Genomic DNA, 20,553 nt, shown 5'->3' with positions numbered 1-20,553 from the left:
CAAGGAGAGAAACAATCCTGTTTCTGACACAAACACCAGATTATCATATATATTGTCCTTGGAGAAGCTGTGATGAATGATTGCTGAAGGGTACATTATGTGTGGACTGCATTTATTTACAATTCATGTTTGAAGAAGAAAAGAAGGGAGAGGAAAAATCCATGGGAGTAAAATGTCCCTGACTTGCTGCATGTACAACCTCCCTGGACAACTCTGCTCTGATCACTAGTGTTTCCTAAAGGTGACTCTTCTTTACACACTGAGATGCTTCTTACCATAAGATAACTCTTGCCATTTATTTGCATGCATTTAACTGAGGTACAGCAACATCTGCTGGGGGAAGTTCCTTTTTACTTTCATTGAAAACATCACATCTGTCGAGTATTGGCATCAGCCCATGTGTGAATGTCGTGAGTGCATGAACCTGCCTGACCTACCTCCACGCAGCACAATTTGAATTAGCATTTAGATTTGCAACAAGGCAATGCTAGTGGCCTGTATTAGTGTGTACTTGAATGTTGACATGAATCACCAGAGCAGATGATCTACCCGGGACACATGGAAGAGTTTCAGGCCTGGAGCTAATATTGTGTTATTTTATTGCACTTAAATCGGACAATTTGTTATTCGGCTTTTATCGGGGTGAATTACAATCAATTAGTTTGTTAGACAAGAGCGTATATTCCTGAAGAGCCTCTTTTTATGGTTCATCACAATCAGACATGACGCCGCTTCGCCGCCAGCCGTCTCTACGAATCTCTTTTCCCTTATTTCTCACACGCACCTGTCGCCGACAAACCCTCCATCTTCTGCCGTAACTTGTTTGCTCTGCCCTCCTATCCCCGTCTGAACTTTTCTTTTCTTCCTCCCTTCCTTCCATTCTTCAGATCCATTTCTCCTTGCATCTCTCGCTTTTCATTTCCCCCCCTCTTATAATCGTACTTTCTCCCATCTGCAGTCTCACTACATTTTAGTTTCCTGAGGCCTGAGTGTGTGTGTGTGTGTGTGTGTGTGTGTGTGTGTGTGTGTGTGTGTGTGTGTGTGTGTGTGTGACAGACTCATCTATCTAGGGTGGGGTACTCATTATGCTTTGGTGAGTTTGGATGGATGAGAAGGAGTTTTGGTCTCTCTCTCTCTTCCTAGCCTGCCTATGTCTCTCCCTCTTTTTCTCCTTCCCTCTGTGTGTGATGGTTAGAGGGGATCAGATGGGCGGGATGGACAGATGATGAGAGAAGAGAAGAACAGACAGGAGGGAGGGAGGAAAGAGAAGAGAGGAGGGGAGGGGAGAAGCGACAAGTTGACTGAGGAACAGAATAGAGCAAGCGAGGGGAGAGGAAGGGAAGAGAGAACAGGAAACGGAAGAAGAGATGAGAGAGGGTAGAGAAGAGGAGGAGACGAGAAGACGATCTCTAGCCTGTGTCCCTGTAGCTGTAGCCATTCACGAGGACACACACAAATGTGAAGAAACAAGCGCACGTACGGCGTGCACGCACATTCACTTAATTCTCCATCACCAGGGCAACGGCACACCTCTAGCACCCCCCCAATCAACTTTGAAAAGAGGAATAGAAGTGATGTGTCGGCACGCACCAAAAACACACAGCACAAATAAACACTGAAATGTAATTAGAGTTAAATTTATAGTGAGTGATTCAGTCCCGTTGGGAGAGCGACTAACTGAGTTACAGGACAACAAAGTGCACCACAAGACAATTAGGCAGCAAAGGAAAAAGACACGCAACAAAGTGCATTTCAGGAGAAAAACAAATATCCCTGTTTTCTTTAAACAATTCAACTACAGTGTTTAGATTGTAGAATCAGAACGAACACTGAAACCTGTGCGGCCTTCGGGTTTTTCTTAATCCAAGCTTCACCCGACAGACTCTCCTGAGAGATCGGACGTGGCGGGAACAACCTTTGTGTGTTTGTGTCTGGGCCTGAATCTCAGATGTAAAAGGAAATGCCTCAAAACTTGTCTGGGGGGTTATAACAGGACACAGGCCTGTGTTAAAGGGGATGGAGGAAGATGGAACAAAAACACAACCACTCGTTTCCTTCTTTTCATTTTCTCCTAAAAAACACTGCAGCATTTCTCTTGAACTTCAGGGTCGAATTCCAGTGGAATATGCTGCTGCCAATTACTCAGTTTAGCTCTTCTCACTGGAGATCATTCACCACAGTGCAAGAACAGATGCTCAGTGGAAATGAAAAGGATTTTGAGGAGCTTGTTTTGAGGTAAAACTGTTGCACAAAGTTTCTCTAAGTTTACAGAAAGGTGCCACAGAACTGGCAACCACCTTCTTCACCTCTCTCAGTTTCTCTCAGTTTCAAAAGGAGGTGGAATGAATTATTATTGCAGATGTTATGTTATTTGCTTCAGGGATATTCAAGTAGCTATAATATCAGATAAAGCAGACTGAACGTCAACAACTTAACAAAAGTCAATGCTATCGATGGATGGAATATTTGCCTTAATAATATGGAAAGTACATCCCTGGAACATGCTTCTTCTTTTCAGAAAGCCAGATTGAAAAGAGATTGCATTTGCATGTGATTGTTAAGGTGAGCGTCAGGAGCACATGGAGGTGTGACCTGAAAGAGTGAGGCTCTATCTCGGCCGTAGATGCATCAGAGTCGGGAGTCCTTGCCATAAAATGATGTTCCAAGTGTGAGAAAGAGCTTTATCATCTCTCTTGTGAGTGATCACAGTGTATGACCGTGAGTTTGATGCCCCTGCAGTGTCTATGCAGGGAATAGATGGGGAATAGAGGGGGATTGGGATCGATAGTGAAGAGACGGGGGAGCTGTCTTACCTTAGCCAACTGTGAGTTTACCCATTTTGTGAAAGTCTTCTTCTGAACGTCCTCTCTTTCATCTACCGGAGAAAGAAAACACAGAGAAAGAAGAGTCAGGAGAAGGAGCTGTACGTGCTGTGTTTGTGTGAGTGTGTGTTTGTGTATGTGTGTGTATGTGTGTGTATGGGCCATGTCAAGGAACATAAATAGCAGGAACACACACACACACACTTCTACCACTACAGATCAGATTCCATCTCTCAGACTGACTGGTTGACAATTTAAACATGTTGTTGTGCCTCTTTGTATCTGAATACAAGCTTGCATCTCTCAAACACACATACACGCACACACACACAGGAAACACACAGGAAAGCGAGTGGTGCTCAGCACGATAAGAGGGGCTTCACGAATCTTGCTCATGGCTAATTGTATCCTCATCATATCAATCAGCTCGCCACTTATTCTCCTCTCAGCCGCCACCGTCACGTGACCATACAAAAAAATACAAGCTTCCTGACTGAAATGCTAACTTCCTTAGGAAAAGAGAGAAACAGCTCTATTTCCCCAGCTTGTGGGTGATGATCTATACTTTTATCTAGGAAAACACAGCAAAAACATTTGATTCTTCTCAAAAAGGCATCTGTAATAAACAAGGAAAAGATTCACTGAGATGCTGAATGATGATATTCAGGGAGGGACCCTCTCAGGAATCAATAGTGTTTCATAAACGGCCCCACAATAGAGACATTATCTTCCACTGTATGTGTTTCTTTTATTTATGGCAGAACTATATAAGTGTGACCTGTGAAATCCATTACAATGCAAATGACACCTCTCGCCCGCCTCCCTCATTTGACTGGAAATGGGGTCAGCGCCCATTACTACGGTAATAAATTACACTCTCATCCTGAAAAGAAACATCAGGTTAAATATTATACCAGCCGAACTAACAGAACGCTGTCAGTGTGTGTGTGGATTTGTGTTTGTGTGTGTGTGTTTGAGAGTGTTGACACTGGCCAGGCACTGACTAATGGAGCTGATAATGAAACTTCTCCTTTAATTAAAAGGTCCCATGTTGAGCAGTGCACTGTGGTGAGTGGCTGGACACACACACTCTCTCTCTCTCTCTCACACACACACACAGACACACACACGGAGGTACGTACACAAACACAAAAGCATGCAGTCTCAAGCACACACACGGATACGATGTGAGATAATGGCAGACTGAGCAGTGAAGCGTGAATGAATCATGTAGCAAACAATCTCATCTAAAGCAGGTAATCCATCCACATGTGTGAGTGTCTGTTTGTGCGTGTGTTTGTGTGTGTTTGTGTGTGTGTGTCACAGTTTTCCCATGATGCTCTATCTTGATTTGCATCTTTCTGCGTTAATGCTGTGTGCAGTGAAGTGTTCAATGATTGTATTTTCACATGGGTGTGTATGTGATGGACTTTTTCTGGCCGTCGTCTATCCTGAAAAAATACTTTAAAGTTATTTAATCAGTATTTTAGCTCCATTTACATTTAGACGCTTACATGTACTTGCATTAGTACGTCTAAGCTCCTTTCACCTGAACATGTACTTGCAACGATACAAGAGGAGCAGAGACTGAAGGAGATGGAGCCACGATCAATAGTCCATTTAAAGTATTGTTTTGCTTCTGAAGCCTCTGTCTCTCTCACAGACACACACACACACAACATTAGCAATGGCACACACAGCTGTACACATAACACTTGCATACAACCACAACTCCAACATTTACAGCCTAATCTTGGTTTGCAGAGGGGACAGGAAGAACAGAAAGAGGGGAGGTCAAGGGGTTGGTGGTGAAGAGAAGGATGGAAATCATACAAACAAGAGAAAAAAAAAGTCACACACAAACACACACACACAGCTTAGGGGATAAATAAAAACAGAACGAATAGAAAGGGATTTAAAGACAAGGAGCTGACAAAGAGAGAAAGGACAAAAACCTGCAGGACACAGAGTGAAAGACAGAAAAGAAGACAGAGGATCTGTCTCAAACAGGTTCCCAGCACCAGAGGCAGGGACAGACGAGTATCTGTGTGACAGAAGTCAGTCACAATGCCAAACTTTGTGTGTGAAGCTTGCGTGATGTCCTCTTGCCTGTGTGGATTTCCTCCAGGCGACTCTACACAGCCCATGGGAATGACAGTGAGTGTTAATGGTTGTTTGTCTCCATGTCTCTCAGCCCTGGGATGGACTGGAGACCTGCTCAGGGTGAACCAGCCCTCGTGCCCAATGAGCCGACCCCAGCTGACCCTATAGGATGAGCTGATACAAGTATCTCAAGATGTAGCTAATGGAGGAGGAGATGGATGGATGTTTTAACGGCTGCACGACTTCAGTTAGCATAGTCACTTCATCAGAGGAAGACATGCAAACAGAACATTCCGTCTGTTCTGACTGAAAATGCAAAGTACAGAGAAAACTTCCAGGAACACAATGTCTGCTCATATCTTCTGGGACTATCCCCCAGCACCATTTTTCTCTGGCTCATAAGTAAGAGCCATCATTTGTTTTGACAAAATCTGGAGGTTAACAGGTTACACTACAAAGTGGCTTGTAAATACCGGTCTGCAGCATCTCAACTCATACATTATAATCAATCCTTGTCCTGATCAAAAGATAGTTTTTCTCTCTAAATCTGCTTCTCTGAGATGTACTCAGAGAAAATGAGCTGAGCTCATGTCGAGCACCATATCTCAGCCCCGCCTGTCTTTCATGTTGATATCACAGAGCAATCAACTTCAAAAGCATCGGAGCGACTTCAGCACTGAGTAAGTGGCTTCAATAACAGCATACGACTCCCTTATCAGCCCGCTGGGAAGATTACATAATGTGTGTGATAATAAGAGGAAAAAGACAGAAGGGAACAACAAGCGTTAGCAAACCCCATGAGGCAGGGAGGGACTTACAGGCTGGAACTCAGAGTGACCACGTACTCACACTGACAATAACTCTACAGGACTTTTTAAATCTGCTTCCGTAGTCACTGCACATTGTGTTAACTTACACTAAATCTTTCAGTCAGCGTTTCTTTTCTGCCAAAACCGGCAACTTTAAGCCTTAGTAAGGAATCCACCGGGTTGTCTGATGAGAATTCCTGTAAAGTTTATTCAAACAAGACGACCTCAACAGTTCTGACAGGCAGCAGCACTTTCAGTGGAAAGTAAGAGGAACTATGTGGAGCTGCAGATGGTTGTGAGATGCAGATAATCTTATACGTCTGTTTAGTTTTATATCACAGCACAGACTCGTTCAAACTAAATCTTTAACCACATGTAAAATAATACTCTAGTAACCCTACAAGCTGAACACACTTCATAATGGATCTTTCGACAGCAGCCATGGTAGAAGTGGAACTGCTCAAACTGCAGAAAGCCAATCAAAACCTCTGACAGGCCAGATTAAATGCGGGTTATTAAAATGAATGTATTTTCTAATGGAATGTTAGGGCCAGTTAAAGAAATGATGGTTGTAATATTAAGACAGTAAAGTTGTTCCTTTACAAGGGACAAGAAAGCTGTAATTTTAAAGATTAAAATTCCAATTTTATGAGAATAAAGTCATGATATTAAATTATGACTTTATTCTCATAAAAATACAGCATAATTATGTAGCTTTTCTTCAAAATGGCCTTAATACTCTGTCTTACTAATCAAAGATATACTATCTGATATAAATGTGTATTTTGTATTTCTGTGCCTTATTATTATTCCATATTTACTGACACACACTAGTCAAGCACAAACATAGTGAGTCATTCCATTTATCAAATGCAGGTCCAGTTAAGTGACAGTCGAGGAGTCCTGTCAGTTGCTCGCAGCAGCCCGGTTCTCAAAAGAAGCTCTTAGCAGACCTATTTAAGAGAACTCCAGGTAATGGTTTTGGTTTTGTCTTTATCTTTGTGAATGTTTGTTTGTTGTGCGCACTGGGACAACAAGGACAGGTAAGATACTCCGGGGTCTACATATAACACACACGTAGGTTTACTTCTTGTTAATACCCCAGGTTAGAGTGAGCACCACCCGCTGTACTTTTGGGTGCTAAGCACCTGTAAAGGGGGGGTGGTTGTTTTTTTGTGTTCTTTTCTTTGGTGCCACTGAGAGTCCTTGTTGATCTCTGTGTTGCTTTGTTTAAATAAATACTTTATTTGCCTTTTATCGTGTAATGGTTTGTGTGATGCACCCTCACTTCTCCATACCTGTCGCATTTATGCTATGCCCCACTCCGAGCCCCTAACATAAATTAGGGGCTCGTCCGGGACATTTAGTGGATATGGCCCCTGGAGGTTACTCAGTGGAAAGATGCAGGCCAGGACGTGTGGTGATACTGAGGTAAACAGGAGAAGAACCTCTAGTTACCTGCTGAGTCCCTGGACAGCTCCACGTTCAGCACCCTGGACAGCGCCCGTGACACATAGGGGCTAATTAGTGAATTTAAGGTGAACAGGTTTTTCCAACTGTGGTCAACATTATATAGTTTTCAAATACTATGTTGTATGTTTGTATGTGTGGATTATATATGCATACACCACTTAAGAAAAATTCTTACTTGATAATACTGTGTTCAACATAATTCTTTAGGCAATTGTCGCTGTCAAATAAACATAGTCGATAAGAATATGAGGAAGCCTAAGAAAAACTCAAGTGAAGGTAGAATTGTACTGTTTGTACCTCAGAATTTTACTTAAACACAGTTTCTGGAGGCATTGTTTGGTTTGTGTTTGTATATATATATATATATATAACAATATTGATATATATTGCTGACTGTTACCAGACACTGCCTCTGAGGATTTTTAAAACCACACATAAAATCTTCCCCGTCACATGTTGCTGGAGGAAATACATTCAAAACAGATAAAATGATTAAACCCTTCAGAGGCACTGGAGTCATTTTTGTTCTTCGTAATGACTTTTACTTTCAAAATGGAAAAGGACAAAAATAACACTTGGCCCCAGGAAATGATTACGATATCATAAATAAATATTCCGACTTAAATCTTTGCCTCCCATTTACATCTGAGGCGTTCAGCAGATGCTCACGCAGAGGACGGCTCGCTGAAAGTGCAACAGTAAAATCAGTTTAAGACATTGGCTCATCAAGATTGCAAACAGCCAAATAACGAGTTCAGATGAGAAAAAGACAAGATTGAAAGCTAAATACAAAGTCCCTAAAGTAATATCGTATTATTAGTGAATCAATAGCCAGATTAGAATCATGCTGAAGAAATAGCAATTTGTCTCTGGATATTATATATCTCATCCTGGACAGAATCAAGAGCCTCAGAGAGTTTTTAAAGAAAATCAAGTGGGAGTCTCAGACCTCCTCCATGGACACTGGTGGTGGTCTCTCAGCTGCACCGTTAGTAGGCATGAGTGCAGCTGCTGTGGGTGGTGAAGCTCCTTCTTGAGCCACCATCACAATGTGTTTAAAGCTTTCATGTTGAACCCCAGCATGGACAGAGGAAATTAGGTCCCCAGAGAGGACCCACACAGCCCAGGCCCCGTCTCTCACACAGTGCGCTTTGAAATAGAGAAGAGGAACTCTCAAAGTCTGGCCTAGATTTTTCTCTGCTCCGTCCCCAAGTCTGTTCACCTGTTGGTTCAAATAAGTCTGCAAGCATCAGCTGCCAGTGTCCTGTCGTGTTCTTTAATGTTTCTCAGCCTGTATTTTATTCTGAAAACCTTCACAGTAAAAACTGCAAAAACCAGCCTTATAAGCTGTTGAGGCAAAACTAGATGTTTATTCATCTCGATCCTTAGATCTGTTTTAATACATTCAACTTAGGTTACAACTCCAGTTGACTTTTTTCAAAGAACGAGATGTTGAGCAGATTATCGGATGAAGAAATCTGGAAATGATTAACATGGACGTCCAACTCTTTAACTTTATATATATGGCAGGAAGTAAAGAAAAAGATGATAGGTCCCCTATTAGGATAGAAACATCACAATTCAAGTAATCTGTTTTCAGCCACATTTATTTTCTACCCCTTTATCTGATGATTATTAAGCAGAAGGGCAGTTGAGGTTGAAAATTAAACTATTAATCTCCGTATATATTAGCTGTAATTTCTCCCACAGCTAATATAACACATAATGTAATCCTCCTCTGCCCTGCAAATGAATTTGACATCACACAAAGGGTGATGCTTCTTTATCTCCCAGCCTGCACAGGCTGCTGCTGCTGCTGCTGCGATACACTTGATTTATAATCATGCGACTATAATTCTTTGTAATTATAACTCAAGAAAAAGATTATTAAATTCCCCCAAAATAATACGCTGCAAAGTTGTGTTTACGGTTCAGCTGTTACCATGGCAGCCCTTCCATAGCACAACTGTATTCCAGCCAAAAAGCCAAAGTCACACTCAAATGAACTGATAATTAAACAGAGTCTGACGCTAAATGTCATCTATACGTCACACATCTGCCAGGAGATTACAGAGAACTTGTCCTCGTGCTCTTAAAATGTGAAGCTAATACACTGGGATGCGTGTGATCGATGGAAGCATTCATTCTAACTGTCTGATCCATCATGGAGGCCGGTCCCAACACGCCTGTCACCGTGCTAATGGAGCTCAGTGAATGTGTAAGCAAAGAAGCCCCACCAGGGCAAACAGGCGATCCATCTCCGCCGGCGGCGTGGCCCGGCGCAACAGCCGCTGTTTTGGCCCCCGACTGCCTAGCAACGGTCACGGCCATTAGCCACGGAAAGAATCTGTGACCAGATCCAATCAGATCAGGTCATTACTGAGAGATGAGACAGAGAAGAAAGTGACGGAGCGAGGGGAGACGGAGGAGGAGCTGGTGGAGCTGCTGGAGAGATTGGAGGTGGGTGAAGAGGGAAGAGAGGGAGGGAGAGAGAGACTGAATGATTAGGAAAAGAAAAGTGAGGAAGCTAGAAAGAGAAGGGAGAGCGGGGGGGGGGGGAGAACCAGATGATGAGAAAGTGAGAGGCATTAATGACAGGCTTATGTCAGCCTCAATGTCAATTAGCAGCACTCACACACACACGCACACGCACACACACTCACTCACACATTTAAACATTTAAACACATTTAGTCCTGCACACCCTCCCTCTTTATCTTTATTTCTAAAACTCACACACTCACACACACCTCCACACAGATCCGAACACAGACACACACCTCCATTCACTGTAATTTTGCCAGAAAGTAGTTACTACAGACAGCCTCAGACCGAAAGAGGTGTGTCAAGTGCTAGTGTGTTTGTGTGTGTGTGTGTGTGTGTGTAACTACGGCTGCCACAGATGTACTCCAGCCTTTTCCTCTTCAGCTGGAGAGGCACAGATGGGCTGAACCACTGCTACCCATTTTCTGTGTGTATAAATGTGCGTATTTGCCTGTGTGTGTGTCTGTCTGATGCTGTCCAGGGAAAAAATACATTTACCAGCTCCAAAATGTGGAGCTGATACCCATCACTGCAGCCAGAGAGCAGGAGGAAGACAAAGAGAGGAGGAGGAGGACAGCAGAACAAGGAAATGTGGGAGGAATGGTGAAAAGGCAAAGATATGGCAAGAAAGAAAACGCTTAAGTGGATTTTTCTGTCACTCAGGGACTCAGGATTAGTTAAGGGAAAAGTTTTATAAAGGAAACTGCTGCTGTTATAAAATGAATGTTGATGAGCAACAGTAGATTTATTTAGAGACTAAAAAGATTCTAATGAACGAGCGTGACACAGGGGAAATAATAAATACAGGGGATGTGTGAGAGAAAGACGAGTCAAGACTCTTTCCCATTGGCTGGATTAACCCTGTTATACTCAACATCCACACCCCCACTGGTGGAATATACAGCGCAGGGTGAGACCAGTGTGTGTGTGTAGAAAAGTGTGTGGAAAGGTGCAACTTCGTATTGTGTGTGTTTGAGTCTGTGTGTAAAATCTGTAGGTCTGTGTGTGTATCACCCGCAGCAAACAGTATGAGCTGAAAATGGGACTCGAGAGCAGCGATATTTGATCCTGCTGCTTTTTCTGAAAATAATGTTGATGTCAACAAACTGGCAAACACACAACCACACACAAACACACACAGCAGCGGGAATCTAAAGATGCTGAGAAACTAAAGTACCTAAAGCTGTTACACACCTGGTAAAGCCGCACAAGGCTCCTACTCCTTCACTTCTCTAAACATCGCTCCCTCAATTCTAATCTATCAGTGATTAAACTAACTGAGATACAGTAAATAAAACACATGAGTGCAATTGTGCAGCAAAGCACAATCTACAGTAGCTACAGCAATTCAGAGAGTAAGACTGGCCATGCGTTAAGCCATTTTGCCATTGTGTGTGTGTGTGTCACTTTGTGCGTCACATGACACAACTCCCACCTGTTCCAGATTAACCCAGTGGGCTCCTTTGCCAGGTAAGGATTAACCTACAAACGCAGATTAAGCACAGACACAAGCGGACACAGGCAGCAGTCAGGCAGAAAGTGTCTCTGTCACACACACACACACACACACACACACACACACACATACATACAAACACACAGGACCGGGGAGTCCTGGGATAGAAAAGGTGCAGTAGAAAGATATGCAGAAAAACAGGGGGATTGAAACAAACGCAGTCACACAGTGTCATGATAATTTACTGTTTCTAGAATTCAGACGCCGACTCTCCTCCACGAGATACTTTCTGATTCCCCACTGCTCCCCTCCTCCATCTCCCATCTCCGTCCCACCAGTTCATGTCTTCATAAAAGCAGACTCTCTTGTAATTACCACTTCTTTAAAGAAAGTTAATCTTTCCTCCTGCTGGGTTTTATGAGACTGGAAGCCTTGGAGGGCTTTTCTCCGCTCTGTCAAGTCATTTCAAACACTAAACAGAAGCATTGCATTTGCACAGTTGGAAAGGCAACACTCTGTAGTTGTCGATGAATAAATGTCACCTGTTCAGATATTTGCACACACACATCCCTTCTCAGACTGAAGTCTATGCCGCCGGGCTGCAAATACATTTCCAGGGCCCTCAGGTCACACAGCCTCCGTGGCACATCAAGACCATGTCAGCTTTCTATTAAAATGCAAGATATGAAAAATGAAGTTGAGGGCTCTTTGCTCGACCTGCAGGTTTGCTTAACTTCAACTGTCAATCTCTCTGCCAGTGTTTTGACTATTCTCTGTTTCCATCCTGCTCAAACTTCCCTCCTCTTAACTCGTTTCACCCTCCAAGAGTGGATCTCTGTGTTCTGTCATGCCTGTAGGGGAGAAACATGTTCAAATCTGCATTGAATGGGGGTTACTGGTATTTGCAATCAGGAAGTTGCACAAATCCCCAAACTGATTCTAGCCATCTGAAATACAGGAAAGCAAAATTACTTGTTTATAGGAATTGGAGAGGACAGTGAAGAGGCATTTTCTGCAATGCATGACTTCCATTAGGTTTCACATAAGAGCCTGCATGAAAACCCACAATCTGCCGTGCACGGCTCTGCACACACCTGTTTAGACATGCAAAATGGACAGGGGTACCCTCAGGCCTAATGGAGAGTGCCGGCCTAATTGAGTCCATCTCCAGGAGCTCGCCATTACTTTCCACTGACCTCTACGTCTTCTTCAACAACTTGTGTTTTATCCGCTGAATGAGCAGATGTTTTTTAATGGACTTTCAATGATGCCACTCAAGAAACCCTTCAAAAGGCAGCAGAGAAATGGGCAAGTCCAATCAAAAGAAAAGACATAAGTATGGATGCGAATATAACCAAATACGCAAATGTGTGTCCAGAGGTCAGGGGGAAGGGCAGAAAAGAGAGGGAGCCATGGAGCCGGAATCCAACATTTTGTGAAATTAACTTGAAGCCAGAAAGGTCGAGAACAATAAAGAATCCAGCCTGGTTCTCTTCAGCATGTAACTCCCTCTAAACAACTAACTGTTTCTACATTTCATATCATAAACACCTGACAGAGTGATGGTCGGATAATACTTAACATATTAAAAAAGAAAAATTCAAACTCAATATTTTATTTTGCTGCGTGAATTGAATATTCGTTTTCTCTGAACATGCAGGGACTTTCTCATTCCAAATATACTTAATGATATCTTTCTCTCAAGTTTAACTTTTGCTGATTTCAATTCCAGAGCAATGACCCATTCAGTTTCCCTCACTTGAGGTCTCCGAGGGCCTGAAATGTGACGACGGGCCGGAAACAGCGAGAATATCTCCTGGTGTGTTCAGCTGTGAAACTCTAATATCAATCTGAGAAATGCTCACGTGTAGGACAGGAGGGAGGAGTCGCACGGTCCAGGGATGCTCTCAGTTAGGAGAAATTATAACAATTTTCAAAGACACATTTCTAAATGTAGAACAAACCCCTTTAGAAATTACCAATATCAAAATGAACTCCCTGGTTCAAACGCCTCCTGCTCTTTGGATGGATGAGGGAGACGATTGGTTATGTAATCTCTGAAAGGTTTTCAATGTCTTTAAGTTGTGTTTATGAGACCGGAGGAAGTGACGGGTACAACTTGATTTGTGTCGACAATTGAGACGCAATTCATTCCCCCGGGAGTAAAAGTAGAGCTGCTCAACCTCAACTACACAAGTGGATATGAGTATATCTATTTTTCTTTATGGTCTGAGCTTCAACTCCAATTTGAAAATAACATAATGGTGGACACTACACTGAAGTGGCAAGTGTCTCAGCTTTAATCTGATTGGGTTTCCATCAGTATAGAAAGAGCTGTGTGTGTGAATTATAGCTGTTGTAACACAGCTCCCAGGTTGCCGGGGTTTAGAAGTAATTGGACACTTGGCTACAAAAGGTTTCTTGGGCAGCTGTGTACAGCCGAGCTCACAATTGGCTCCGAGTTTAGCCCGAGGGGACTTTGTCTGGCAACTTGTGGAGGGAGGAGGAGAACATGCGAGAGACAACAGTAATTTATTACTTCAATAATTCTGCAATATGTTCTCCACTGCACCTCAAAAATCTTTAGGGCGGCAATTATCGATTAATCCAGATTATTCTCTGGATTAATTCATGAGCTGTTTGGTCCATAAAGTTTCGATCTGTCTCTCCTCAAATGTCAAAGATATTCGATTTACTGTCATTAGAGGAGTAAAGAAACCAGCAAATATTCACATTTTATCAATAATTTAAAAAACAGTTGGATCTATTAACATTTTAAAATTTAATTTGAATAGTTGCAGATGAATCTAGAAGTGGATTACAGATTGATTCATTGATTGGATGCTGCAGCCCTGCTGTTATTAGGGCTGGAGCTGCATGCGACAGGTTCACACTTTCATAAGTCTGCAGATAATAAATGAGGCAAAGGTGCAGAATTCTTATAAACAATCCCAAAACCGCCATTTTAACAGTTACCACTGTCTCCGTATGAAAGCTGCAGGTAAACATTAAGTGCAGGAAGCGTCTCTTTAATTTGATTCCAGAGTAAACGACTGACTATCACCCTTTGTAACAACATAAGCCACAAACAACTCTCATTCAAACACTGTGGTGCACACACTCACTCCAAGCGCTCATTAGGCCTGAAGTGTCCTCAGGGAACCAGACAGGCTCAAGAATGTAGTTTGTGTTATTATTTGTGTACATGAACTGTGTATATTGCTGGTGATAATCTGGCGTTCCCCTGTGGTGATTGTAGTACAGCTCTTAAATCTTTTTTTTGTTTTCCACTTGAAGCATGTGCGTTGGCTCCTGTACTCGTGTGATTGCTCGGGGGAGATTTGCGGTGAAAACAGATGACGTGAAGGTACAGCTGCCGGTGATACATCACGCAACATATGGAGGTGCATTGGGGAAGAGAAAACACACACACGCGCGATGCCAACATTTGTATAGCGCAAAACAAATATGCACAGACAGGCTTGTCGGAGCCAAGATCCACACTTTACTTCCTCTCACCTTCATCTCTTCTCTCTAATGTGTTTCCCCTGTCTCCTCCTGTCTCTCTATCATCTTGCTTTTCTTTTAACTCCTGCTCATCTCACTTTCCCAAACACATCCTCTTCTCCTCCTCCTCCTCCTCGGCTCTATCCCCCCCACTAGTCATTCCCCCAGAGGCTTCAGCCAAAAGACCAATTTGCTTCCTGATTTTCACATCTCTAGACCCTAATTGGCTTGAAGGGATCTGAGGGGATTTGCGGAAGGGGCGGAGCTGAACAAGGCGCTGACTGCCTCCTCTTCTAAACGTGGACACAGAGAAGTGACTTCATAAATCCTCCAAACTGTAACTGCAGCATGACGCCCGGTCAGCCGTAACCGGCTTTGTTTACACTTTGCTTTATTGGATTTAAGACTTTTGACTTCACACGCAGTGGAGGAATGTTTTTAACCCACTTCTATGAAATTTAGTGCTCGGGCCGTTGGCAAAGGAACAATTGATTAGATTTAGATGGTGGACTTGAACATCAGTATGTTTGGAGGGTCAGGAAATCAATTTAACTTCAATTTGAATTTAAAGGGAATGCAAGTCGATGCCAAACACTCTCTGGGCATGACAGAAACAGAGAGGGAATCATATCTCTATATGTATGTGAGTGGCTCTACAAGCTTAAACCTCTTTTCTGAGATTGACTCTTCATCTTCTGATCCGTCACAGCTCTCCTGGGTTCACGATAGAAAAGCAGAGGTGATGTAGAGTTTTTCTCTTGAATAATATATAACATAAGAAGAAAGTGCAGTTCAGCAATCAGCTCCGACTCTGCTTACAAGTCCTGTAAAGAATGGAAAAGCCCGTCTTTGATTACTGGCCCATCTCTCGTAGCACGGAGCGAGACAGAGGTCTCCTGTTTCCTTAATCCTATTTGTCAGTGTATACCATACCAGGAGGAGATTTCCATACACTGCATCAACGTTAATAAACGTAGAATACAAAAGAGGAGCTTCTTTTGCAACTACGTGACTGATTGTCTGTTTTTCAAGTCTCCAAACAGGAGATTGATAAATCAGAGCGGTTGGTTATTTTGCTGCTGAAAACTATTAGATTTCCACCAACAAAGCTAAATATATGCTCGACGAGAAGCCACTGGGCTGTGAAACAGAATCCAATCCACGGGCTGTCATACACAGCAAAATCAGGAAGAATAAAGGGAACAGAAAGCGACACACGCACACAGGGCAAGGCCGGTGTTGTGCTGAGGTCCTCCTGCCTGCTGGGAAGTGTCTACTTCAACACAGAATCCTATCTACTGAGTTCATGTCAAATTCTGCCTGCCTGCCAAACAAGGGAAAAACCAAAAGGCCTCCAACGCAGGCAAGACTCTCTCCTGGCAGATGTGTCAATGTGCCAAGAAACTAAATCAGACTCAAACAAGAGGAAAGTATCTTTAATTACGAGTGAGCAATAAATATTACACTATTTTAAATGAACGTACTTTGTTACAAGTTGACAGAAGTAGTTCAAAGTAAAAGCCCTTACATATGTACTTATGCAGTTTCTAGATGAGATGCCACCGCAGCAGGTTTAAATCTGCCAGCCCACAAACCACAGTAGTCTATTATTTAGTCCCTCTTTGGCCTTGACATCCACAACCTGCCCTCCTCCCGGCTCTTGCACTTTTTCTGCACAGGTAAGAGGACTGCAGGGAGAAAACAAGAACAGTCCCACAGCTGATTTGCAATAGCCAGTGTGAGAGTAAAAAAAAATAAAAGTTGAATAATAAAAATGTGTTTCGAGAGAAGGTGGCTGGCATTGTTTTCACCATGTGTGTGTGTGTGTGTGTGTGTGTGTGTGTTTGTGTGTGTGTGTGTGGTGGGCACCAGCGATGAGTGGGTTCTGACTGTTTTGACAGGTGTTTATGTGTGTGTCTGTCTGCAAAAGCACCACAACTGTGCAGGAGACGGCTCCAAAACTTTACAAGTGTGTAGTTGAGATCAGAACGAAGGCCGAGGTCGGGATCAACCTGTCTCAGCCCGACTCTCTCACCCTGCTTCTTGTCTCTCGCTCCATCGTATCCATCCACATGAAGGCAGAAATCTAGTTCTTACGTATAAACCTGATTCCCTGGCTGCACTGTGGCCGTTCAAAGGGAACAATTGTTCCCTTACTCCTTTAGTTACAGTCAGAAGCTGAAGGGAACAACCAACACTAACTGACATCAAACTTTTTGACAGCTCATTACGATTTCCCCGCAGCAGTGTGCATTCTTTCTACCTCCTCTCCTGCCCCCTATACGTGAAGTGTATGTATTTGGAGGAAGGTTTTGGGAGGATGCTTCTCAGGCTGCCATTGCAAAGTGGGAGCTGGATGCATTGGTTTTGTGTAAGTGGCCCCAGTGGGAGCAGAACGAGCCCCGGGGGGGTGGGTGACGCTGCACCTCCAGTGCTGAGTGAAACAAGATGAGAACTCCTCCCTCCGTCCTCCATCTTTTAAGTGTTATTTCAATTTCTCCTCCTGTATTCACCTCCATATATTTCACTTCCCTTTCTTTTCAAAGCAGCAGCCATGTCAGTGGCTCGAGTCAGGAGGCCGGGCTGACATTTTGTTGCTCTCCTAATCACATAATGTTCCTCTGAAGGAGCCTGTTGGAGAAGGCAGCAGGTGACTGATAGGCGAGCTTTTGCAGCGCGAGGAAATTACACCGGTGCAGTGCCATTTAACTCTGAGCAGCATTGTGCTTAGGTAGAACCGCGAATCAATCTTGCGTCCCACCTCCCTCTCTCTCTGAAATGACAGTGTATTCGGCTGGAGGTTGAGAGACGGACCGGCCTGCTATTGGGAACCACAGACTGAAACATCAGGGCCTGTCAGATACAGTGAGAGTGTAGTAGACTGTCAGCTTTCCTCACTATTTAAGCCTCCTGACGTGTTTTTTTAATTTCAAGTCACAATAATTTAAAATGTCTCGATAGTGCATCGGGACTGTCACACATTCCAATTAAAAACCATGTGATTCTCTAACTGTGCTGGATCATTTCAATGCTCCAGCTGTTCCTCTTATTCGTCACTTCGCCCCTTGAGCCTGATTCGTCCCCATGTCGGGGAATAAATGGAAAGCAGACACATTTAGTTTCTTTCTAGGAACAAATGAGTGCTTCAGATATGTCATTTTATTCCCCCGGCTGGTGTTAAACGCGAGAAGCCGGTGAAAGAGAAGGAGGGGGAGAAAAAGCTACTCCACTTTTCATCTTTCCCCGCTGCCCTGCATCTACTGCTCATGTTCTCTCTGTCTCTCAAATCCCTTATCAGCTCGCCTTGGTTTTCCTTTACACACACACACACACACATCGCCTCCTCTCAGCTTCGCTACCTTTCAACCTCTCCCCATGTCACTTTCTCCCTCCCGATGACCTCCCCTCCATCGCTCTCTCTATCATTCTCTTTCTCTCCTGCTCAGCTGAGAAATACTGAAACGGAGCTTTAGAAAACAGCGGCGCTCCTGCCAGGAGAGGAGAAGACAGACCGCGCTGCAAGTTGCTTCATTGTGAAATATCTCCTCCACTTCAACTGCCTACAATCAGCTCTGTCAAGCCCTTAATGAAAGCCTCCCTGCTGCTCTCTCCATTCTCCCCACCGTCCCGATATATCTTGTTAATCTCTTTTATTACTCGTCCTCCATCTTCATCTCTTCCACAGTTAATCTCACTATCTTTCTCTTCCTCCCAGGCCTCTCCATCTAGAGGGGTGCAGCAGTAAACTTATTGTTTCTTGTAAAAAATGGCATCAAAATGTAATAATTATATTTATGAGGAATCGTATCACTGCTTTGAGCACTACATAACTTTAAACGTCCCATAAAGATGGATGACATGACAGCTCCCAAAAGCTGAGGCCACATATGAATGATGACATTTGCAGGGACTTGCTCCTTTGGCTCCATCCCCAGAATGCAACAGCACAGACCTCGGCTCCACCTACACAAGATGGCAGCGTTCGGATTTGGGACATTTTGGCTTCATTTCAGGAAAGTGGGAGGAGTTGGAGACGTGTCGACTATCTTTATATACAGTCTGTGATATTTACAGAGAGGCAACACAACAGACTGCTTGTCATTGAAAAAACATAAAATAGAATTTCCACCTGATTATTGATCATTTCCAGAAATAGAAAATAGAAATAAGGGGGAAATACTTCACCCTAGTCACCTCCTCATACCTTGTACAGTCTCGCCTGTCGCTGCTCTTCCCTCACAAATCACCGATACTGAAGACAGCAGCTGATCAATAGCCTGCTCGTCCTGGTCACACTTGTCAAGTCAATTCCCCACTAATGAATCCCGTTCGAGCTGCGATCCTCTATGATGGACCATCTGAAGTAGTTTATTGTGCACTTGCTACATCACTGCTGCACTTCTGGAAAGAGGGAGGGGGGGGGGCGCTCTGAGGAAGTCATGATGATGCATCTTGCACCTTTCAAGCCTGTTTCTTTGATTTCTTGGCTATTTTCCTAATTCCATGCAGCTATGGCATTTGATGGCACCTTTATAGCGATGGCAGATGTCGGGTATTGTCGTCAGTCTCTCAGAATCAAAGAGTGAGAGATTTCTGGAGGAATCGTTTTGAACTGAGGTATTCCACAGCGACACACAAGGAAAAATCCATCATCCAAAAGGCAAAGATACCAATTTCTTCACTGGCAGTGGCCTCCAGAGCAGAATCCAACTGCAGTGATGCATTGGATTTAGAATAAGTGAATTAGGCAGCAATAAGGTAAGTACTTCCTCGTTTATTGAATTAAAAGTATTGATGATAAAGTGTTTAACAACAAGAGCCGTCCACTATCTGTGGGTCATCCAGAGGAGAGTGATCTGTGGAGGGGTTGTAGGGGGGCTGGAGCCAATCCCAGCTGGTCTCGCTATGAGGTGACAGCGCTATCCTCTGTCACGCTGTCACTTTTACTTCAAACAATCTTTCGAACGTGGAGGGAGAGTTCATATTTGAGCTGTAATGACGTGATCAGAATATACAGTAGCAGCGCATCAGAGCTTTTGAAGTAGTTTCCCTTATGATCTAGCAAGGGGCGCTCACCCTGACCTTGACCTTTCTCCAGCCCTTGTGACCTTTCAGTAGAGTGAGGCAGTGATCTTCTGTTTTGATATAAAACGGGGAAGCAAAGCATCTGAGAGGCGGCGCGTGAAAGTGTGTCGTGTTCTGGATCTACTTCAAATTGTCACGATGATTTTCTACCTCTGCACAGGAATCTCCTTCAGTGTGAATCCCTGACAAAGCCACTCGCTCTTCAGGCTCAAAACAAGGTAATATTACACACTGGGAATGGATGAGGAAAGAGCACAAGTGTGGAGAACTTAACAGAGCCCAAGGCACCAAGAATGCAGTTAAAAGGTGAGTGCAACACCAGGAGCAGCGCCGGGCCGTGAGGAGAACCAGACGACTCCAGCAGCCGGACTGGGTGGGACAGGATGACAAAAGCAACTTCAAATCTGTTTCTGATCATCAAACACTATGAAATAACTCAGTTCTATTTAGATTATTATGAAAACCAGTGTAAAAGACTCGTGGACATGTGTGTCAGTGACTGGTGCATCATTTGAAATCTCTTCTCGTATGTAATCGAATGGGATCCATGTTGTCAGTGATCATAATTATTACTCCTTCAAATCCAATATGCAGCGCTCTGCCTCTGTGATGTTCCCCTCTGCTGTCGCTGTCGCTGTCACAGGATCTGATCATTTGATATATTTACTATTCATCACACATTTTAGTGACTGATGAGTTTTCTGCTTCCCTCAGAATCAATTCTGAACATCCCCGGGAATATATGATGTCCGAGT

At 43.5% G+C, this 20,553-nt stretch overlaps 1 protein-coding gene across 8 annotated transcripts in view; it reads right to left on the bottom strand.

Moving 5' to 3' along the window:
* Positions 1-20,553, bottom strand: part of dmd (dystrophin) — a 170,507-nt gene that overhangs the window by 115,279 nt on the left and 34,675 nt on the right. For all 8 annotated transcript variants that reach the window (XM_062380432.1, XM_062380428.1, XM_062380431.1 and 5 more), the window contains exon 2: positions 2,814-2,875. In XM_062380432.1, the coding sequence (XP_062236416.1) occupies positions 2,814-2,875 (62 nt within the window). The remainder of the gene's footprint in view (positions 1-2,813; positions 2,876-20,553) is intronic.

Source organism: Platichthys flesus, chromosome 22 (genome assembly GCF_949316205.1).
Source record: "Platichthys flesus chromosome 22, fPlaFle2.1, whole genome shotgun sequence".
Lineage (NCBI taxonomy): Eukaryota > Metazoa > Chordata > Actinopteri > Pleuronectiformes > Pleuronectidae > Platichthys > Platichthys flesus.
This window is presented reverse-complemented; position numbering and strand designations above follow the sequence as displayed.